At 36.9% G+C, this 24,666-nt stretch overlaps 1 protein-coding gene across 3 annotated transcripts; it reads right to left on the bottom strand.

The window, feature by feature from the left end:
* Positions 1-924: 924 nt before the first annotated feature.
* tmem44.L (transmembrane protein 44 L homeolog) lies at positions 925-24,585 on the bottom strand. Of its 3 annotated transcripts, none has more exons than XM_018263639.2 (11): positions 23,925-24,585; positions 21,213-21,339; positions 17,630-17,723; positions 15,976-16,130; positions 11,311-11,397; positions 10,443-10,613; positions 8,213-8,377; positions 5,536-5,634; positions 3,844-4,014; positions 3,288-3,447; positions 925-1,450 (listed from the first exon to the last, which is right to left on the bottom strand). In XM_018263639.2, the coding sequence occupies exons 1-11, from the start codon at positions 24,080-24,082 to the stop codon at positions 1,440-1,442; spliced, it is 1,398 nt and encodes a 465-aa protein (XP_018119128.1). In that variant the 5' UTR covers positions 24,083-24,585; the 3' UTR covers positions 925-1,439. The 3 variants fall into 3 exon arrangements, with proteins under 3 accessions (XP_018119128.1, XP_041419238.1, XP_018119130.1); XM_041563304.1 differs by having other exon boundaries at positions 24,034-24,585; XM_018263641.2 differs by lacking the exon at positions 3,288-3,447 and having other exon boundaries at positions 23,925-24,573.
* Positions 24,586-24,666: the final 81 nt, after the last annotated feature.

The following is a 24,666-nucleotide window of genomic DNA, read 5'->3' as shown; positions in this document are numbered from 1 at the left end:
TTTTGTATGTTTTTAGAACTCTAGATGCCAAATATTTTTCATGCCCCATCAAGATTATTATTTTATCAGGATTTACATTTTGAGAGATTTGCTTTCAATTTACTCAATAGTTCCACAGCTTCTATAGAATTTTCTCTATATATGGTCACTGTTCCCAAGGGCATGTGCCACATATAGCTATAAATGTGACTTTTAGTGCCAATGTGTTAGGCATCCCTAGATATACCAATTGATTTATTTATCTATGTATTCATTCAAGGCATCCCTTGTGCTGACATTAAAAAAAAACGTAAGATTTTACTCTGCGGCGCATGCACATATTAAGGATGGCAGTATATATATAGGGTAAAGTTTGTCAGCATTCAGAAGACTCATTTATGGTAGAAAAAAATAGAACATTTGCTGGGTTTTTTTTTTTTTTTTAGAGGAAAATGAAAGGTGGTTTCACTCCAGTAAACCCAATCTCCAGCCATCCTTATTATGTGTAATATCTTCCATTTTCTAGTGTAGTCCTCTGTTACACTAAAATGTAACTACAGTATATATACAGTATATATATATATAAATATATATATATATAGATACATATACAGTATATATATATATATATATATATATATATATATATATAAATATATACAGGCCTGGATTTGTGGAAAGGCCACCTAGGCCCGGGCCTAGGGCGGCAGGATTTTAGTGGGGCAGCATGCTTCCCAACCACACTCACTTTGGTTCAAAAACACCAGGGATGCGCTGGAGATACAATCGTTTTTTAAATTCCCATGCGCCAATCCCCTTTGCTCCAGTCCAGATGATGAACATTTCCATGAATAAAGGGGAGGGGACAGGGGCGACGAATGGCAGTGGCCTAGGGGCGCCCACTACGTAAATCCGGCCCTGAATATATATGCACACACACATAAATAATATGAATCCAAATCTGTAATAAAGCAAAGATATTAGCTCAAGCACCTTAAACAATGTGTTCATGTTTGTCTAAGTTTATTCCGAAACTTTCCAAAAGATGTTCTTTCATCATACAGTTTCCAGATATTGTGTTTCACAACTCAATACAATTAACAGGTCAACATCAAACACTTTCTCTAATGACCTGTATAGAATATCCTGCTGCTGCTGTTGTTGTGCATTCACTGTTGCCAAGAAACATGGTCATATTAGTCTTCAGACAAATGAAGCTTTCTAATAAGAAATACTCCTATAGTTGGTGAGGTGCATAGTTTATCAGAAGTCTTCTCTCTTGATGCCCCATCTGTGGTGAAAGTCTTGCAATTTGCTGCTTTTATTGGCTGTATAATCCTTGGTGACTGATCACAACAATTTGGCAGAGTTGCTATTCAGTAGCAGTGCTCAATACAGAGCTGTCCTTGGGATGAATATTTGATATATAAGAATTGTTACTCCACTGTGGATCCAAATCGTCAAAGTCCCACTGCAAAAATTCATAAAATAATAAACTACAATGATCTCTTATTGCACATAACACATTACACTTCCTAAAAAGTAGTACAGGTATAGGATCTGTTATCAGAAAACCCGTTATATTGAAAGTTCCGAATTACGGAAAGTCAGTATCCATAGACTCCATTTTATCCAAATAACACAAATTTTAAAAAAATGATTTCATTTTCTCTGTAAAAATAAAACAGTACCTTGTACTTGATACCAACTAAGATATAATTAATCCTTATTGGAAGCAGAACCAGCCTATTGGGTTTATTTAATGTTTACATGATTTTCTAGCAGAGGTATGAAGATCCAAATTACTGAAAGATCCGTTGTCCAGAAAGCCCAAGGTCCCGAGCATTCTGTATTACAGGTCCCATACCTATAGTAGCAGCAATATCATTAGGTAAGGAATGCATGGATATAGGAACCCTAGCGAGTATTCTGAACAGCCAGCAGTGCAAGTAGCATGGTTCAGATGTTTATCAAGCATTTGCCATGATGGTTGATCAGTAATGCTTTTCAGATATCCAATATCCCAATATGCTTAAAGTGGACCCGTCACCCAGACACAAAAATCTGTATAATAAAAGTCCTTTTCAAATTAAACATGAAATCCAATTTCTATTTTTTATTAAAGCATTCATAGCTGTTGTAAACTCATTTAAAAATCTCCGCTGTCAATAAAATATTGTCTGCCCCGCCTCTATGCCCTGGGCATAGAGGCGGGGCAGACAATTGCTTTCACTTTCCATTCAGCACTTACTAGATGTCGCTGCTCTCCCCACATTCTCCCCATCTCTTCACCGTTTAATAGTGTAACCAGGGCATGGGGATGGAATTCAGGTCCCCCATTCTGGTGCACAAACAAGATTTTGAGCTGATACATGGCTTGTCTTAATAACAGTATCCACAAAATGGCTGCTGTCTGCTTGCTATAATTATGAATTCCCAGACTGAAGGAAACAAGATTCAAATAATTTATATAGTGTAATTAAAGTTCATTTTGCTTGACTAATGTGATAAAATAGGATTTTGAATAATTTTAATCAACATCTGAACAATAAAAATAACAAAGGATAATTTCTAATATTAGATGCAATGGGAAATTTGTGGTCTTCCTGGAGCATTCAGTAACTGATGTCAGACACACAATGCTTTTCCAGTGGCAGAAAAAAAATCCCTAAGCATTGAGGCATATATAATATTATCCATAAATTATACTGCCTTTTGACCTGTTACTTGAGGACAACAGACTGACATACATGGGATAAAGTCATATTCAATTGCCCTGAGGTTAAGTATATATATATATATATATATATATATATATATATATATATATATATATATATATATATATATATATATATATATATATATATATATATATATATATACTGTAAGTGAACACCATAGGGCTGTGCTGTCCAACTGAGAGCCCACATCCGGCCCACCGCCCCACCACTTTACACCTTTTCTTTACTCAGCCTGGTTTGTGTTATTTGTAATTCACTCCATCTTGTTTCATTATGTCTTCCTCTCCAGATGATTATGATACATCTTAAGGATATGAGATCATATAAAAAAAATACAGAACTAACTGGAAGCAAACTGGAAGACCAATTGAAAAGTTGCATAGAATTGTTCACTGTATAACATACTAATAGGTGAACCACCCCTTTTAGTTACCAACAATAATGATCAGGGAAAGATTTTTGTCTCTAGCTTGACAGCTCTGTAGAATGCAAATCAGCAACCTTCAGTGCTGGGACTCCACAATATCTATTTTGCCCTGGCCTTTGCCACTAATACAGACATACCTGGGTGTGCCCAAAGGGAAATGCCTAAAGTCCCACAGGCATCTGCTGAATTACATGCTCTATAATCTTGAGAATTCTCGTATGAGTGAAAGAAACATTTCAGTTCATTTGTATTCCGATATACCGGTTGGTTTAAATGGATTTTACGGTCTCTGAGCTCCTAAAAAGTTATGACAAGATTAAAGAAATATATATCTTGCACTCAAGTGTGGCATTAGCCTGATTCTGTGACTAAATCTACCGTTACTAATCTGTATGGAAATGTTCCATAAAGAACCAAAGGTAGGAAAAGAACAGACAAAACACCAAGTCAAATATTAAAGCAAAGGCTTAAGTCACATGATATTTCATTCACTCTCAAAAATGTGACTTCAAGCAGAAGGAAATCTTATTGATATATTGTAAATATTTTTTACCAGTACTTTTTCCCCACTAAAGTGTGTTGTATGTAACTTTTAATACATTTTTCAAGCAACCTTTCATCTAGACCAATCCATTCATGTTCTCTTAAAATATAAAGAAAGCAGAAAGAACTGGAGAAGGAAACACCACATACCTCCAGTTCATTGTTAGAAGAAGAAATCTCAGAAGAACTGGCAGAGCACAGCTGAGCTACGGTCACATGATCCGGTGGATATACAGGTAGGTCTAGGTAACAAATAGGCTCATTGTTGGTCCCAGCGTTAGTCTCTCCATCACCAGGTAACCTCACTTCTTCAGTCCCTACCTAAATATTGAAGCTAAGAATATTAACGGCTAGGGCAAAAGGATAATAAATACAATTTGTGAAATAACATAAGACAAATGAGGTGAAGCACCTGTGTTATCACTTAGTTCATACATTTTTGTGTTGCTCAAGCATTTGAAGAGTGTACAAGTGTAACTAATGAAGAGGTAAAGCATTCAGCTGATTTGCTCTGCAATGACAGTAACATAATGGTACATGTTGCATTAAGTCTGATGTGTGGCAATGGCAAGTATTATAGTACAGGCATGGGACCCATTATCCAGAAACCAATTTATTAACACAGGAGCACTTACCGATCAGAGTTCAGCTCAAGTGTGCTGCACAAACACTGCAATCCCACACAGCCAAGCTCCATATAGAGCACAAGAAAAAATGGAGCACCAAAGGAGCCGATTATTCGTCTGTTAAAAAATAGAAATTTATTGAAGAATCATTAAAAATGGTGAAGGCATGCCTAGAACATATTGTAGGCTGCCCGCTTAATTCTGGGCATGCCTTCACCATTTTTAACGGATGATTAATTGGCTCCTTTGGTGTTCCATTTTTCTTATGCTCCATTATCCAGAAAGGTTTAAAATATGGTAATGCCATTACACATAGAACCCTATATAAACTAGGGTTGCCACCTTTTGGCCCCTCTAACTCGGGGCAGGGGAGTGGGCCGTATTGGGGGGGGCTTATGGTGTCAGAGGCGTGACTATGACTAAAATAACTGATTCCAATAAAAACAAAATCTAACAAAAATAACTGACTTTTGCACAAATTCTACATGTAGAGAGACATGATGTCTGGTGATTTTAATAGAGTGAGCTCTATTACATCTTCTAGGTAAAAGGAGCCCCCCTATGAGATATATTGGATCTAACTGTCAATGAATATGTGACACCCAACTGCTGCAAGACGAGAGAATGAAGAGAAACAGATGCTGAGAGAGGGATAGTGAAGAAAGACTTGATTATTTCAGAAACCATGCAGAATTTTTAATTTAGACAGTTTCTTATTTCAGTATGATGAAGCTTATATTACATTTTAATTTTTGCAATAGTTCCTTTCCTCTTTAATATATATGTTTTGTTGCATTATGCTTTTTTCAATAGTTCATATGTTTAGGACAGTACTGGACTGAACCCTCTTCACTTCACATTCTGTTTAGTACAGCTATAAGGAGATGACAATAAAACTGGCTGTACTCAATGGCGTAACTAGACGTTACTGGCCTCACAGCAAATTAATTTTAGGGCCCCCAACATATCCAGAGGTTGTAATTTTTTATCAATTTATGTTGAAATTGCTCATTAATTAGGACCTCATGGGGCCCCCTATAACTCCTGGGCCCCACTGCAGCCGCAGGGTCTGATTCCTCTGTAGTTACGCCCCTGGCTATACTACTATTGCATCTTCATATTATAAATCAAGTTGCAATAGCATTAAATGTAGTCCGTTTCATTATTAATACAAGTAGCTGTGTGGATAAAATTTCCTAAGACTGCTCAGTCTTACCTCTTGCACCTGTTCAACGCTCAGTCTCACGTATCGTCCAAGTGCTTTCTTGATGTTCTGCCCTTTGTCAGGAATCATATTTAACGGAGTCCAACTTTTCTACAAACAAATCATGAGATTAAATATTGTTCTGGATATATTTATAAGGTGTCCATGAAAGAAGCCAACAATAAAAATCTTCATCACTTCATAAGCCTTCTCATCTCTGCATATGTATCATATTCTGGACAGCACCCAGGCCTATGTATGATGCCTACATATCACTAAATGTATTACTAAATTAATTATATATATATATATATATATATATATACATATATATACATACATATATACATATATATATACATACATACACACACACACTTCCAAATGAGTATCCGCACTCCAAGGCTAAGCTTCAGCAAAGGGAGGGGTGCACGGTAATTTTGTATACACGAATTATCTTCAGACCAGCACTCCCTGTTATAAAAACTCAATTGTTTATTGTTGCATAGTATCAATGCCCGACGTATATATTGTGTGTGTGTGTGTGTGTGTGTGTGTTTGGCAATAACTTAAGCAGTCAGCGAGTAAACATGGGTCTGAGAAAGATGGTCTGGAAGAACTAATGAGATGCAGATAGGAGGAGACCTGAAATGGTTGGCTAATAAAATGAAGGGTAGAAATTAGGACCTAGGAGAGCAGGTTTGTGAAATCACTGGAAAAATACACCTGCTTGAAGAAATTGCAGGAATCTTTGCCGCTGGGGCAGAGTGAAAATTGGAAAAAGTGTGTACAGAGGATGGAATTGCTGAAAAAGGAAAATATAAGCCAAAATTTGGCAAAGACTGCTGAAAACTTAAAAGAAAAACTTTCATATATTAATTTTTACATTGTACTATACTATATATTGCAATCGTAAGCTTAAAGGGGAACTCCACAAAAACATAATTTAAGCTTTTTGAAAACTAAACATAATTTCAAGCAACTTTGCAATATACATCAGTAAAACAATATACAGACTTTTCATGTTTTTGAATGGTTTCTGACAGTTCCCTGCTCTCCTGCTGATCTTTACTTTACTGAGCTGGCTGACTATTGTTACCGTATATACTCGAGTATAAGCCGACCCGAGTATAAGCCGAGGTACCTAATTTTACCTACGAAAACTGGGAAAAAGTATTGACTCTAGTATAAGCCTAGACACAACTACAGCCCTGTCTCCCAGCAGCGCACATTCTGCCAAAGCGACCCCCCCCAGCGATCAACCGGGCTTCTTTGCAAAGTTGATGGTGACAGAGAATTGCCAAACGGATTACTGTGTGCATTGTCCCACTGTGCCACTACCATGTGCAGAGGGTGCTGTGTGATATTGCCATCACTGTTAATCTTTCATATAACCAACAGAGGGCGCTGTGTGATATTGCCATCACTGTTAATCTTTCGTATAACCAACAGAGGGCGCTGTGTGATATTGCAGTCACTGTTATTCTTTCATATAACCAACAGAGGGCGCTGTGTGATATTGCAGTCACTGTTATTCTTTCATATAACCAACAGAGGGCGCACTGTTATTCTTTCATATAACCAACAGAGGGTGCTGTGTGATATTGCAGTCACTGTTATTCTTTCATATAACCAACAGAGGGCGCACTGTTATTCTTTCATATAACCAACAGAGGGCATTGTGGGATATTGCAGTCTCTACCCAAGTGAACTGTTGGTATAGGAATGATTAAAAGTGACTGCAATCTCAGCTACTGCCCGCTGACCCGAGTATAAGGCGAGGTAGACTTTTTCAGCACATTTTGGATGCTGAAAAACTCGGCTTATGCTCGAGTATATACGGTACTTTGTATCAGCATCCAAACCCCACAATTCCCTGCACACATTATTTCAATAAGGAACAGAACATCATAGTGCAATGCATTGTGGGTTATATAGTTCCTGCATGCTGTCTGTAAGCTGTGGAGAAGTTGTTACAATTTGTACAATTTGTTTAGTCCCTCCTTCCCTGACAGGATTTCAAATGATGCAGAAAGAGAAGAACTGTTAAACAGCTGGATTTCAACATAGAAAATGGCATTTAATCATACTTTTTGAAGAAACAGGTAGCTCTGATGGATATATAAAGGGTATCTGTGTTTTGTAGGCCTCTTTATCAAATTGTGGTTTGTAAGCTGGAGTTCCCCTTTAAAGGGGTTGTTCACTTTTAAATTAACTTTTAGAATGATGTAGAGAGTGATATTCTGGCACAATTTGTAATTGGTTTTCATTATTTAGGAATTGTGATTTTTGAGTTATTTAGCTTTTTATTCAGCAGCTCTCCATTTTGCAATTTCAGCAGTGTGGTTGCTAGTGTTCAAATTACCCTAGCAACCATGCACTGATTTGAATAAGAGACTGAAATATGAATAGGATAGGGCCTGGATAGAAATAGGAGTACTAAAAATGGCAATAACAATACATTTGTAGCCTTACAGAGCATTTGTTTTTAGATCGGGTCAGTGACCCCAATCTGGAAGCTGGAAAAAGAAGAAGAAGGCAAATAATTGGAAAACTATATAAAAAAAAAAAATAATGAAGGCCAATTAAAACGTTGCTTAGTATTAGCCATACTATAACATACTAAAAGATAACAAAGGTGAACCACCTCTAAGCTCAGGTAACGGACATGAGCCCAGAACAAGCCTACCCTTCTTCTCTTTTCTGCAGGATTGTGGTTTCCATCTGTTTCTTCCTCATCTTCATCATCATCCTGTGCAAGCAACTCAACTTTGTCTGAACCATCCACTGGCATAGAAACCAGTGTCATTGGAGGTATGAACGTATTTTTCATTAGGCAATACAGAAACATAAGCTGGAGAATGAGTAGGTTAAGTACTGAACAACAACAAATTATAGATCACAGTGAATAGCATACGTTTTCTCCAAATAATTTAATTGGAATATATAAGTGTGGTGCCTGTATAGAAATTGCTACATTTAAACTGTGTGTTATAGTCACCAAACCAATGTAGAAAAAAAAATAATTTTAAAAAATGACAGAAAAAAAGTGCATACATCTACATAGACATTTTTACTCTTGCTTTTCAACCACCCTCTGGGCCTTATTATGTCATAACATTTAAAAGGATACATTATTGGATTTTACAGAACTGTTTTCATTACAAAAAAAAATAAAGCGGCATTTAAAAAAAAAACTAAAACAGGTGCAATCTCCAGTGCAGCTCTAAAACCTGAAAAGGGAACTGTGGAATTGTCCGTTAGCTCTTTACAAACATTTGAACTGGTAATATCTCACAACAGGATGTTCTCATCCTGTGTAAGTCAATGTGCTGAATGGCTACAGGCTCGCTCTTGCCTATTTCAATTCAAAGCTGGTCACACAAAAATACTATTTACAGAAGGAGCGCACAGCTTAGAGAAAGTGCCAAAATAACCAACAATGTGAATGTGATTGTAAGAAGTTTGAATGGGGTAGATTCAACAACAAGCATGGGCCACAGCGAGAGGCACTTTTTGCAAAATGGCTGTTCCACTTTGCACACTTACATTCTTACTTTTAATGTATTTTTTATATTTTGAAGCTCAACAGCACTAATTTGTGACATACGTCATAGTCACTTCATCTACAAAGCATATTGTATGCTCCCTCTATAACCTGGCTCTTTGATCAGTGCTGAATATAGATATATATATAGCTAACTACATTCCCCCCAACATTTTGGAAATAAAAAGAGGGACAAAAAAAGTTGTAGCACGTAGTGCGCCAATTTTTTGACCTTGCCCATTTTTGTGGTACCTAATTACCATGTTCATTTTACAAAATTTCCCCGGTTATGGAAGTTTGAACATATTTCTGTGGGTTTTTTTCAGTAATTACAGGTATTTTTAATGAAGATGAATTGCCCTTTAAGCTGTGAGTCTAACATTTCCTAAGGGACCTGTTATCTTTTATTGTTACAATTACTTATTTGCTTATCTAGAAATTGTTACAAAAGTTTCTTATCTTCTGCTCTGGCTGTTGTGGGCTTTCTGCCAAAAGCCAATTAAGTTAGAAACTTTGTTTCTTTTTCTAGCTGTTCAATGCAGAGAAAAACTGGACTTTTGAGTACACATGAGGGACTGCTGGTTGAGCTGTCAAAAGGGGGACTGTCCCTCTAAAAACAGGACAGTTGGGAGGTATGCTAACTATACACACTGACATAAACACACATATACACACAATTATACATAACCACAGACACAAAGTTAGAGTTTCTTTACTTAACATTTTTGCTTTTATTTGGGAGGAAAAAAATTATATATATAAATCTTGGGACAGAGACAACTTTTTTCCAAGTCAGACACCTGATCTGAACCCAATTGAGCATGCATTTCACTTGTTGAAGACTAAACTTCGGACAGAAAGGCCCACAAACAAACAGCAACTAAAAGCCGCTGCAGTAAAGGCCTGGCAGAGCATTAAAAAGGAGGAACCCCAGAATCTGGTGATGTCCATGAGTTCAAAACTTCAGGCTGTCATTTCCAGCAAAAGGGTTTTCAACCAAGTATTAGAAATGAACATTTTATTTTCAGTTTTTTAATTTGTCCAATTGCTTTTGAGACCCTGAAATTAAGTGATTGTGTTAAAAAAGGCTTTAGGTCCTCACATTTTTATGCAATCTTTTTGTTCAACTGAATTAAAGCTGATGAATTGTCTCATTTAAAATTCATTGTGGTAATGTACAGAACCAAAATAAGAAAAAAGTTGTCTCTGTCCAAAGATTATTGGGCCAGAGAGAGAGAGAGAGAGAGAGAGAGAGAGAGAGAGAGAGAGAGAGAGAGAGAGTGTGTGTGTGTGTGTGTGTGTGTGTGTTTGTGTATTGTCACAAGATGATTTGAAATAGTGTTCCACAACCTGCACATTTAGATAAGGATACAGCAACATCCAGAGCAGCAGCTCCCAAAGAGATAAGAAACCAAGGAATGGCCCTTATAAAGTATTCAGGACGGCGGTCATGAGACATGACAGAAACTGCATACATCACACTGGCGAGAGAAGAAAACAAAATAGCCCAGATATGCAGAACTGGGAACACCTTCCCCTTGCACTGCAAAACAACATTGCCATGGTTAGTTAGCATTTAAACAAGCAAGTAATTACTTAACCTAAAGACAAGCTCTAGCTCTAATTCAGCCAATATCTTCAATGACTAACTGGACAGAAAACTGATGCAAACTTTCAGGATACTAAATCCCAATCCATGCCGAGGATTGCAAATTTGTAATGGGTCGGAAAAGTTGAAAACATTACACAAATACACTGGCACTCACGGCAAGTTCAAGCAGGGAGATCCCCTTGCATGTTTATTTGCAGAAATGCAACGTTTACCCCTGTACAATGGGGTACAGCCCCAAAACGTTGCATTTCTGCAAATAAACATGCAAGGGGACCTCCCTGCTTGAACTTGCTGTGAGTGCCAGTGTATTTGTGTAATTGACTTCTTGGGAGGGTGCCGACCCCTCCAACACTGTGCACCAGGCTTCTACTTCCGAAAACCAGGGTGTACAGGGCAGTCCAATTCTGAAAAGTTGAGACCACAGAGTCCATCAAACTACAAAGTACATCAAAATAATTTCTGCAGTTTTTTTATGGAATGGCTGAGCAAATATTGACATCAAATGAGAATCTGCCAGTTACACAGTTAAGTAACAATGAATTGTTATATAAAATGTAACATTTCCAATAGTCTTTTTACATTTTATATAATTGTCACTCTCAAAATACAGATCATTCTTTGTACTTACTACTTTTGTTATGAGGGGTACCCTGGCTGTCCAAGTTACAATAACAGCAATAATTCCCAGTGTGAAGCCCACAATGTCAGTGCGTTCCTGGAAAAGCAAACAGTATGTCTCGGCAAGCTGATTACAAATAAGAGTAACATCTAATAACATGGATTACACAATAGCTTAAAGGAACAAAATGCAAGAATTCACAAATGCAAGAGTTTTAAAGGAATGACAATATAATGAACCATACTGGTAAAACTGTTGTATTTGCTTCAGAAACAAAACTATAATTTATATAAACAAGCTGCTTTGTAGCCATGGGGGCAGCCATTCCAAACTGAAAAAGGACAAAAGGAACAGGGTATGCAGCAAATAACAGATAAGGTTTATAGTGGGATTCTTTAGAACTTATCTGTTATCTACAGTCATATGAAAAAGTTTGGGAACCCCTCTCAGTCTTCATAAAAATTTACTCCACTTTCAACAAGAAAGATGACAGTGGTATGTGTTTAATTTCACAGGAACATCTGAGTACTGGTGTGTTTTCTGAACAAAGATTTTTAGTGAAGCAGTATTCAGTTGTATGGAATTAAATCAAATGTGAAAAACTGGCTGTGCAAAAATGTGGGTACCCTTGTAATTTTGCTAATTTGAATGCATGTAACTGCTCAATACTGATTACTGGCAACAGCTACTGCCAATGAGCAAATCCAAATTGGTTGGATTAGCTCATTAAGCCTTGAACTTCATAGACAGGTGTGTCCAATCGTGAGAAAAGGTATTTAAGATGGCCAATTGCAAAAATATCTGAAAACAAAGACTGTTCTGTATCAAGGTCTAGGGGAAGGCTACAAAAAGATATCTCAGAGATTTAAACTGTCAGTTTCTGTAAAACCCAGGTGTGGGAGGCCAAGAAAAATACAGGAGCGTCATATGTGAGAATGGTTACAGACAGCCCAAAGATCACCTCCATAGACCTGCAAGAACATCTTGCTGCAGATGGTGTATCTGTACATCGTTCTACATTTCAGCGCAATTTGCACAAAGAACATCTGTATGGCAGGGTGATGAGAAAGAAGCCCTTTCTGCACTCACGCCACAAACAGAGTCACTTGTTGTATGCAAAAGCTCATTTAGACAAGCCACAGTCATTTTGGAACAAAGTGCTTTGGATTGATGAGACAAAAATTGATTTATTTGGTCATAACAAAAACAGCTTTGCATTGCGGAAGAATAACACCGCATTCTAAGAAAAACACCTGCTACCTACTGTCAAATTTGGTGGAGGATCCATCATGCTGTGGGGCTGTGTGGCTAGTTCAGGGACTGGGGCCCTTGTTAAAGTCGAGTGTCGATGAATTCAACCCAGTATCAACAAATTCTTCAGGATAATGTTCAAGAATCATTCACAAAGTTGAAGTTACGCAGGGGTTGGCTATTCCAACAAGACAATGACCCTAAACACACTTCGAAATCTACAAAGGCATTTATGCAGAGGAAGAAGTATAATATTCTGGAATGGCCGCCACAGTCCCCCGACTTGAATATCATGGAAAATCTTTGGGGTGATTTGAAGCAGGCTGTCCATGCTCAGCAGCCATCAAATTTACAGTAACTGAACTGGAGAGATTTTGTTTGGACGAATGGTCAAAAATACCGCCATCCAGTATCCAGTCCAACCTATTTTGAGTTTTGTCATTAGAGACGGTTACATTTGCAAAAGGAGGCTCAACTAAGTATTGATGTAATATCTCTGTTGGGGTGCCCACATTTATGCACCTGTCTAATTTTGCAATGATGCATATTGCATATTTTCTATTAATCCAATAAACTTCATGTAACTGCTGAAATACTACTGTTTCCATAAGGCATGTTATATATTAAAAGAAACCAATGATAAACAAAACTCCAAAGAATTAAGAGGGGTTCCCAAAATGTTTCATATGACTGTATGCTGTGTCCTATGCTTGAATGGATGCCCCCATGGCTACACAGCAGCTTGTTTCTTTAAACAATACTCAGGACCACAATGCATTATATTGTAATTCCTTTAAAACACATTTATTTTTTGGTGTTACTGCATCTTTAAATGTTGGTTAAATTTACTAAAGTCACATGTTCAAAGAAAAGTTGTACACATCTCAACAAAAGTATTTTAAGGCAAAAGAAAATAACCTGGCATGGAGGTTCTGAGCAATGCACCGTGGGCATGTTTAGAGTAATATACCATCTAAAAGGTCAAATCAATCTCTTTTCAGTTACGTTAAACAAATCCCATAATGGGCTAAACACAGCCACAGAATTTCAAATAAATGGGTTTGTGTATTCACACAGTCACACATACAATCAGAAGTGAAATACTTGTCAACCCCAATCCTTGTCAACACACAACAACCCCAAGCTATTTCACAGACATACTTGATCGTTGGCCTTGATTTGGATGGGCATGTCTGTTTTTTAAATACCAAGTAAAATCCTTTGTTTTAATGATTTAGCAAAATATAAAGCAGCCTGTAGAGGATCATGCAAATATCTGACATCTGGAATTAAGCTGGATAAAGCAAAAATCAAAAACAACCCCCAGGCACAAAAGGCTGCTTATCTGGTCTTTCACAAAAAATAAATGGATGTGTTATTTGTGTCTCTATGTATTTATACTACTCTGGCTCAAGGTCTTGGTGCACCTGGACCAGCTCTCTGTTTTAGTGAGATTTTAGTTTGGTACATGATACTGTCTTGCCTTTTGGAATAATTTATTACTTATACACCTTGAAACAGAACCATGTAAAATGTCCATAAACATATAACCCCCATATATAATAAAAGGTGCCTCATATGAAGTAACTGACTAGTAAATGATACATGCTTTTATCATTTTATACCCATTATATCCTCAAGAGCTAATGGAATCAAACATCTTAATAATCATACATATTTTGGCCATCGAAATGCTCACGTTTATATTTATATATAATCATAAAACTCAGCTTGTGGCTTTCATGGGCATGGAACTTTTCAATGACTTCTAATATCCTTATATTTTCAAATGAGAGTATGTTACCTCCTATATTGTATTTAATCTGGCATACATTAACAAGAAGGACTATAACGGGTGAAGGCGATCCCAAAGTATTAATTGCTTAATAAAGAAAGTTTAAAGGTCATCTATTAAAGCAACACTTGGAATAGATCATAATATCTGAAGGCTCATTCTTAGCAAGCTTCTGAAGGCTTATTCATTACAAGCAGTTAATTAAACCAGACTGACATATCCAGTAACTGAGAAGTTGCTTCTGAATGAACAATAAGAGCACCTGGATTCCTACTGTATAATGAAAGCTTTCCTTGTGGAACTTTAACATTCTCCGAAGACAGACATGTTATTGTGTATTCCATAAATGGTTTCTACTACCAGACAGCGTTCATACTCCTTTCTATACCTTGGCTCATATTTATTTGTCAAACAAATAGGATTTGGATCTATCTTGCAACCTTTGGCAACCACTGACTTGTGACCTTTAGCAATCACTGTCTGAGCAGTAAAAACACATAAATAAAAGATCATATGCCACAATCCATAAAAGGGGAAGGCTTTCACTTGAACCGTTGCCTACAGTGTTTCCTTTCGGAAAATATACAATATACTTAGCTGCCATTTTGTCACATAAAAAAAATCCCACGAAGGTCTGAAGGGCAAACAAGAGTGGTAAACATACAGGGACACTAGGCATGTACAAAAAAATTCAATATTTTTTGTATTTACCATAAAACATCCAATATTATATTTCAAACTGAGCCATGAATGGCATTATATTGATTGTGTTGTCCACCTTTTCACATGAGCCCTATCTACTTCCCACCTGCAGATTGAAGACCAAGGTTACCTAAATAGCAGATGATGTGTTTAAAGGGAAAGTATACTCCTCTTTTTGACATGAAGAGGGCTTATGTAGAAAAGGTGTATAAACACTATCAAATGAAATATGTATATTATTTTCACAGGAGCTGACACTAATTACTAACATGGTTTGGGTTCTGCTTACTGGAGGTGTGTAGAGGGCAGTCTTATTGTGGTGTGAGGCCATATATTGTTAAAACATGCAACAGAAAACAAATATATAGACCCATTAAAGAACTAGTAAAATCGGGAGATGAAATGCCCTAAATGCATAAATACATAATATTTACTTGGCCTCTCAGAAATTCTGCATCAGTTATAGAAAAATTATAAAACATGATAACAGTAAAAAAATATATAAAATTTCAAGATTTATTAAAGCCCAATGCAGCAAAAAGCCCAAATCTAAAAATCCGTCATCTCAGACCTGCGGAGGCTGTGTATAAGTCAATGGCAGAGGTCCCTATACTAATTGGAAGTTATCGTGGTCTGTGCCCGAAAATCCAATAATTTCGGGCCTTTCGGGCAAAAACTTGAAAAAAACCAAACAATTCAGGGAACAAGCCTGAAAAAAATCATACGATACGGTTTTTCGTACAGTTTTTTCCCAGAACCAATTAATTAGAGCTTTTTAAATAAATAAGGTCATTCAGGTATGGTTTTTTTATTAAAATAATGAGATAAATTCAGATTTTAGTAAATAACCCCCTAAATGTTTATCTGTAAATGTGAATAATTTTTGTGTTGTGCTAACTGATAAGTCCAAAGGCCAATTTACTTACTTGTAGTGCAGACTCAAGCAGCCTTCTCTGTGGCACATAAGACACATCATAGGATACGTAATTATGGGCATTCAGTAAGTTACACCCAACAACTGCAAATAAAGTGACTGAGAGAGCAGACAGAATCGACTTTTTCCTTGTCCGAGAACGACAGCCTAAATGTTGTCACAAAAATAAATGTGCTTAAAATAGGTTCTATTTAAATTGCCTCTATAGATATATATGCACATTGGTGATCATTTGGAGGGGTTGAACTTGATGGACTGGACGGTCCATATATAAATATGTTACTATGTCATGTTGGAAGCTATAGTTCACAACAGGCTGCGAGTTTGGCATTCTGAAATGCTTATCTACAGATTTTACTATTACTATTTGTGCAATCACAGTATGTATCATAAGATACTTGTTTTGATACCATTACATTTGTAAAAACCCTTTAAAGACATCTGGCATTATTTTTATGATGTAGTTTTTATTTCTAAATTGCACTGTTTACACTCTGCAATATAAAATTTAATTCCTGAACCAGCAAATATATATTTTTTTAGTTGTAATATTGGAGTGTAGGCAGCTATTTCAGGTGAAGAAAGTTTTCAGGAGAAAAAAAGAGGCTGCTCTTATATTCTTCTGCTTAGGAAAGATTTGAGAAATGTTTCTAATTTTATTCCTAAGCAGAAGAACATCAGAGCAGCCTCTTTCTTTTTCCTGACAACTTCCTTGACTACTTGGTGGTCAGACTGGTAGGAAACTGACCAGAAGGTGGTGCTGTTGTAACAAAATTCATTCATATTAGTACATGTATCCCTTAATATCTTGGAAAATAAATAAATAAATAATGAATGTAAATTACAAAGGTGCTTAGAATAGCCCCCTCATTAATTTTACATTCACTTATTTTAAAGGTTTACTTATACTTTAAGTGCCGTTCTTAGATCTACTCGGCAGCTGTCTTGTGTTAGGGAGTTGCTATCTTGTTACCTTCCCATTGTTCAGTTGTTAGGCTGCTAGGAGGGAAAGGGATGGGGTGATATCACTTCAACTTGCAGTACAGCAGTAAAGAGTGACCGAAGTTTATCAGAGCACAAGTCACATGACAGGGGGCAGCTGGGATACTGACAATATGTCTAGTCCCATGTCAAATTTCAACATGAAATATAAAAAAATGTGTTTGCTCTTTTAAGAAATGGATTTCAGTGTAGAATTCTACTGGAGCAGCAATATTAACAGATGCGTTTTGAAAAAAAACCAATTTTTTCACATTATCCCTTTTACTTATGGCACATCAAAAGAAACACACCATGTTTAGGGTAAGACCTACAGAAAGGGGTGTCCATAATAATTACAGGGCATAAGGCAAATCAGTCACATTCCAGGTATAGCAGAAATAAAACCTAGAAGATACCATTATGCCCCTCCAGCTCACCCTGTGGGGGATGTTATGAAATCCTTATAGCTCCTGGCAAGCTACCTGCATATTCTACATAAAGGGAATTGCTACATCTGAGAAGCCACAAATCAGCCTCATAACAAGATTGTCTGGTAAAACTCCCCTTTGGGAACTTGGTTTTTCCTTTAATAACATAATCTATATATTCCTTATTAATGAGTTGCCAATGATACAAGGAACATCTATTTACCAGCATTTACTTACTAGATCGCGGTCTATCTTTGTAGGTACAAGCAGGGTAGAGGGTTAATAAAAAGTGTACAACATCTGCTATGGCCATATAGAATCCAGTAATGACCTGAAAGAAAAGAAATAGAAAAATACTATATTTTATTATATGTTTTAACAACTTCTATACATGTGTAACTTCTGGCAAAGAATTGATCCTAATTTTTTTCTGACACCTGAAGAGAGAACAATGAATAAAATCAGGACACGTGCAAAGATTGAACTTCCAAAAAAAGATTACACTAAGGCAATCATTTAAAACATTCATTTAAAATAATAATTTTAAAAATGTTCAGTAAAATAACCTTAGTAAAAAACATGTTCTTTCCACACAGATGAAATGTTTTCCTAATATATTATCCAGTCATATATATTATCCTGTCTATTATTTTGAACCTCCAAAAAAGCATTGTAATCATACAACTTATTTTAACCTATGTAAAGGCCTCTTTACACAAGGGATAAAAACATATTTCAAATTTGTGTCAGGAATCTTCCATTGCTCCTGAACAATAGCGTTGTAGATATACTAGCTAGTAAGAGGGACCCATAATGTAAATTTCAGCACGCTGAAATAAGAAACATTGTAAATATATCACCAGAAATCTTGTCTCTCTACATGCAGGATTTATGCTTAAGTCAGTTATTTTGTTTGTGCTGGAATCAGTTAATGCTTTAATATATCTGCTAGGGAACCCCACCCCAAGATATGTTAAACTTGTCAATCAAAATCCGACACCGAGCTCCTGCATAAAGAGGACAGAACAGATGCTGAGAGGGGACAGTGAAGGAAAATATAATTATTTCAGAAATGGTACACAAGAGTGAAAAAGAATTAAACTTTAAAATTCTGTATTGTATTAAAAAAAAACGGTCACAAATAGAAAGTGACAAAAAAAAAGTCTGTTATCAGGCTCATTTATCACTGAAACCTGCAGTACTTTAAAAGCTTGGAGATGTCTGACATGGAACCTAGCAGAGTGGGAGTCATTCGCTTGATGAATTGACAAGACCAATAACCCGCTGCTAAAGTGATCATGTGGCACGGCTGCAACAAAGGACCCAGAAAATGGGACCTATAAAAGGTACTTATATTATAACAAATTACAACAGGGTTTCATAACCTATGACTCAGGACCAGAAATAGGTCCCCATGCTGTTCAGAGTGGGTGCCCAAGATCCTTTTTGAATGTGCACCGTCCTCCTACTATAGAAACAGGTAATTAAAGGGATTGTTTACCTTTGAGATAACTTTTAGTATAATGTAGAGAGTGATATTGTGAGACAATTTGCAATTGGTTTTTGAGTTATTTAGCTTTTAATTAAGAGACTCAGTCTGCAATTTCAACAATCGGGTTGCTAGGGGCCACATTTCCATAGCAACCATGAACTGATTTGAATAAAAGACTGGAATATGAATACGAGAGGGCCTGAATAGAAAGATGAGTTATAAAAAGTGGCAATAACAATACATTTCAGAAAATTGGGTGACCCCCCATTGGAAAGCTGGAAAGGGTCAGAAGAAGAAGGCAAATAATTCAAAAATTATGAAAAAGAAAAAATGAAAACCAATTAAATAGTTGCTTATAATTTGCCAGTCTATGACATACTTAAAGTTAACTTAAAGGTGAACTTGTGTGTCGTTGCCTCATGTCCCCTTACAAAGCCGAAAAAAACCTTTAAAACATTGATCTACAACATACAATATGTTCCTACTAAGTTGAATGTGTCTTTTATCCGCCTTTCAATGACATTTTTTGTGTCTTGTAAGTTATGTTGTGGCTGCCAGAAACTCAATTAGTACTAATTATAAACTCGAGAAAAGAGAAGCATCGTTAGTAAACAAAGTAAACAGAATATACAATCTGTGGCAAAGAACATAGATATGACAGGTAACTCTGAAACCACTGAACATTCTTACCCTATTCCTTTCAGCCAAATCTGGAAGCCCTGCTCCTGAGCGTTACTGTTTGGCACGCTTCCAGGATACAAATCTGCATGCTCAGGTGCTGAACAAAGCACTCACTCAAAGCATGCAGAGAGGCATTCCAAGGAAAAACCCCATGGTAAAATATTTACTGTCCTAGATCTATGTTTCTAGCTCCTACAGAAGCCCAATTACATTAAAGGAACAGTAACACCAATGAAAGTGCATTAAAGCAATGCAAATATAAAGTACTGATTGCATGTAACTGGCCTGTTTGCTTCAGAAGCTCTTCTATAGTTTATTTAAACAAGCTGCTGTGTAGCCATGGTGGCAGCCATTCAAAACTAAAAAAGGAAAAAAGGCACAGGATACACAGCAGATAACAGATACACTCTGTAGTATACAATGGAATTCTTCTGAACATATCTTTTATTGTCTGTGTATCCTATGCTTCAATGGCTACATAGCAGCTTGTTTATATAAACCACAGTACAGTTTCTGCTTTACAAGTGCAGGGCAACAGTACATTATATTTTCATTCTGTTCATATTTTGATGTTACTGTTCCTTTAAAGGAGAACTAAAGGTTAACTAAAGACGTAGGATAGAAATGTTGTACATTAGGTTTTGGGCTTCTGTATCAGCCCAAGACGACCACAGCCCTTTAAGAGGGAAGATCTGTGTCTCCCAAAGATGCCCCAGTAGCTCCCCATCTTCTTTTCTGCTGATTCACTGCACATGTTCTGTGCTGCTCTCACTTACTGAGCTTAGAGACTGACTTATAATATATAGTACACATAGAATATAAATGTCACAATATAAGGCTGGTTAGTAATTAATAGAGATAATTACTACATGGCAGCACAGAAACCAATGCAACTAAAGCTATAGACAGGTGTGGATCTTCGGTGCGTTTTTGGCGCGGTACGCGTGGCGGTTTAAAAAAAAGCTGTGGCGTAACCCACAGCGAAGATCCGGACGTGTCCAGAACCTAACATCAGAATTTAATAATCAGCCCTATAGCATCAGCTTATATTACAGAAAAAAAGCTAATTTCCTGCTTGACAATTTGTGCTGACCCCTAAGCTTAGCTTCTCAACAGCTGCTCAGAGAACACTGAGCATGTGAGTGTCAGACACTTTCCAAGATAGTGACCCCCTGTGACAAGTTTGAAGTCCTGAATCATTGCTGCTATTGAGAAGATGAAATTTTATATTGGTGCAATACATTGAGTATATAAAATAGGGCATTTTTAGCTATATTAATTTTTAGGGTTTAGTTCTTCTTTAATGCTTCACATAAAGTCTAGCTTTCTTGCTTTCTCCCTTCACACAAATGTTTTAAAAATATTTTTTCTTTAAACAAGATGTGTGATGAATAACCCTTCTGTAGAGAGAGTGTGTTTCCCATAACGTACCTGGATAGCGAGTTGCTGGGACCACCATGTGGGGTTTTACCTTGACGTGGTATGGTGGCTTATCAATATTATGATCAGAACTTTGTAACAAAAAAACCCTGTTTCAAAATTACATGCACTTGCATATTTACTTGAATCATTTAGACAGGGCTTTAAACTTTTTGAAATTGGCCTCAGGTGTGCATCCACAACCCCCCTAGTTTTCCCATAACGTACCTGGATAGCGAGTTGCTGGGACAGCAGTGCTCCGATGGTGTTACACATAGAGCCAAAAAATCTATATATATTCCAAAAAACAGTTGCCTCATGACTGGATTTCCTTGTACATCGTAAGTTAAATTGTCTGAAGGAGAAATAAAAAGGCAGCCTTTCATTTTACAATAGACAAGCCTTATGCAAATAATAAGGTTTCTTATTTCATATAGTTTTCCAGATATAAAACTACTGTGACATTTTTTATAGTTAGTAAATGAAATTGAAACTGTCAGCAGACCAAATGCTATAACCTTTAAACCTATATCAAAAATAGTCTGACTTTATGTCTCAACACTATATACATATAGCTATGGGGTCTGTTATCCAGAAAGTGCAAAATTATGCAAAGGCCATCTCCCATAGACACCATTTTATCCAAACAATCCAATATTATTTTTCTCTGTATTAATAACACGGTACACCTTGTATTTAATTCAAACTAAGATATAATTAATCCTTATTTGAAGCAAAACCAGCTTATTGGGTTTCGTTAAAGGAGACGTATAGGATAAATAAATGTGAATTTTGTTGGCAATGATGTATACTATATGGTACTGTTTTAATTTTAGGTGTAAATTAATACTGTCTTTAAAAATGGACCCTTTACTGGAGCTCCCTATAGATGTTCACTGGTCCTTGTCTGTTTCAAATGATGGGTGGGCGTGTCCTTATGGTCCCTGCCAGAAGCACAGTAGGAAAGGAACAGCCAATCACAGCCCTACAGTCACACAAGCAAAGACAGGTTTCAGTTCCCTATTAGGTCAGTTTAACTGCTGATTGGTTCCTATCCTACAGTGCAATGTTTTAAGTGCCGTGTCTTCCCTGCACAGCCTAAAATAATAAATAATTTATAGCACTGGCACATTCTTGTTTTTTTACATAATATGCCTCCTTTAATGTAGAAGACTAAAAGTATGAAGATCCAAATTACAGAAAAATCCATTATCCAAAAAAAACCCCCAGGTCCTGAGCATCCTGGGTAACAGATCCCATACCTGTACTATCAACACACCGTATTTAAATATTAAAACAATTATATTTATTTATGAACCACAAGCTAAAAAGTACTTCCCCGAATGAATACTTTTTAGCTTGTTGTTTATTAAATATTTATAAACTTGGATGGCACATTTATATTTGCTATTGTAGCAATACATTCCAAGGGTATGGTCAAACCATAACAATAACATTCACATAAATGATAAAAATTAGCACAATAAATAGAAATTATCTTGAAAAATCCATATGTTTCCCTAACGTTTAGCCATTCTAAAGCACTAATTTAAGTTTGTTTTTTTCACAGAACATCGTTCCTCCTTCATGTTATAAACATGGGCAATTTGAGTCCCTTATCAAATTGAGTTCCTTATCTACCTCTTCCTTCTCTAAGCAACAGCCTTTGAGTGACTCATTATCAGAGGGCTTCTCAGTGGACTAGTAATTTGTTTTATTTGCCCTTACTGTGATCTGCGGGACCAGGAGGTGCTAAATTAAAACTGGCTTCACATCCTTGTTCAGTGCCACAAATAACAAAAAACATAGATATTGCTTAATTAAAACAATAAGTACAAAGTATGTTCAGCACATGTCCAAATAACTGAGCTCATATATACTTAAACAGGGATATATACTGCCTCTCCAAGTCCTAATTATTGTCAAGATTCCTTAAGTTATTTTTATAAATGTGTATGTATATATCTATATATCTAGACCACGTTTTTTTATAATGTACAACTTTCACTAAACCACAACACCCCTATATTATTATTTAAACACTGAAGTTTATGTTTAACAGATTATTTATGGTTCTTGTGGAATTTATAATAGGAATAACTTACTCCCCCTATTGTACAAAATAAGGATATTAGTTTGCAGTGAGGAGGTCCATGACCATTTTATGCAGGTGCTGGCCATCCTCCTCTGTAGGCCTTCTGAGCTTGATGTCACAGGGTCGGTAATATGAAACTCAGAGGGCCACAGTGAGGCAAGGCAGAATTGATAACCGCTAAGCCATCCATATTACGTTTGGCACCTTGCTTTTCTTTATTTAAATGTAATACACAAGCCACGAATAACCCCATATACAGTAGAATAAGAATCCCCATTGTACATTTTTCAGGAGACAAGGAAAACAATAAAATCCAGGAAAACTTAAAATCAGGAAATTGCACTATATATTGGTAGGAACACAAAAAACTGTAAATTGAGGAAAATCAGGATATATATGTTTCACTGTATCTCCTTAAAAAACAGTGTTTATGGGTGTCATTAGTCCTAATCTGTGCTCAGTTAGTTAAAATGGGCAGGGCACTTGCCAATGGCTTCAATACTTGTATGGTCTATATTACACTTTAAATTCTATCAGTGTAGCAGTAATTCTCTGAAAGCAAGAGAGGGAGAGAGTGGGGGTCATTTATCAACACTGGGCAATAACCCATGGCAACCAATTAGATTGTTGCATTCATTGTTCTACTTGCAGCTGGCTTTAAAATGCTAAACACGGATTGGTTGCTATGGGGTGGGCAAATTTGGCCAGTGTTGATAAATGAGCCCCAGTGTATTTTGCAGCTGAAGGCTGTGGGGGCCATTGTGGCACAAAGACAAGTACACTCACTACTAGACAGAACTGTCTCAAAACCATAAAGTAAAAGCAGGAAAGCGAAGCTGCGTTACATGGAGCAGGAGGTGAGCCAGAAGAGGCACGACAGGAGCCACAGCACGAACGACACACAAACTTTTTCCTGTGCGAAGCAGGTGATCAAATAGTCCCAGCTCCACACACCGGCTCTGCCCACGGCGCTGTCACCGGTTCCATTCCTTCTCCCAATCATCTTCTTTCTACTGACACACACGTCTGCAGCCCATTCTACAATCACATGGCGCGCGGATAGACATACAGAGCCGCTGTAGACTGTAGTTTAACAGTTTTACTTCACTAAATCAGTCTCCCCCCGTCCCGCGTGGTCTCGCTGAGAGCAGATCTGTGTCAGCTGTAATTGCGGCTTGTCTCACAGCCCTACCCTGACAAGCAGGAAGTCTGCCCTCAGCTGCTGCACTACGTCTCACTCCTCACAATCCAAGCGCTCCTTACATCAGGCCGCCCTACTACTTTCACTCACATGCGGGTGCTGCCAACATGTTGTTGAGGTGCATTAGAGAAATGTGGGAACTGTATCTAACATTATTGCCTTGGCCATAGAGCGTCCTGTGTACAAAAGGAGTTTTGTTGTAGTTTAACAACAGTTGTGTGGTGTTGCAGCAAGGTTGTCAGGTCTAATTTTCAAAATCAGCTACAAAACCAGCCAAGAGTCACTTCAAAAGTACTCCAAAACTAGCACAACATGTCCTGTGAAAATAAATGTACAAAAAAAATAAATATGTTAAAAATAAGCCTTTTTCAATTTTCTCTGATTTG

This window comes from Xenopus laevis, chromosome 5L (assembly GCF_017654675.1).
Source record: "Xenopus laevis strain J_2021 chromosome 5L, Xenopus_laevis_v10.1, whole genome shotgun sequence".
Taxonomy (NCBI): Eukaryota; Metazoa; Chordata; class Amphibia; order Anura; family Pipidae; genus Xenopus; species Xenopus laevis.
This window is presented reverse-complemented; position numbering and strand designations above follow the sequence as displayed.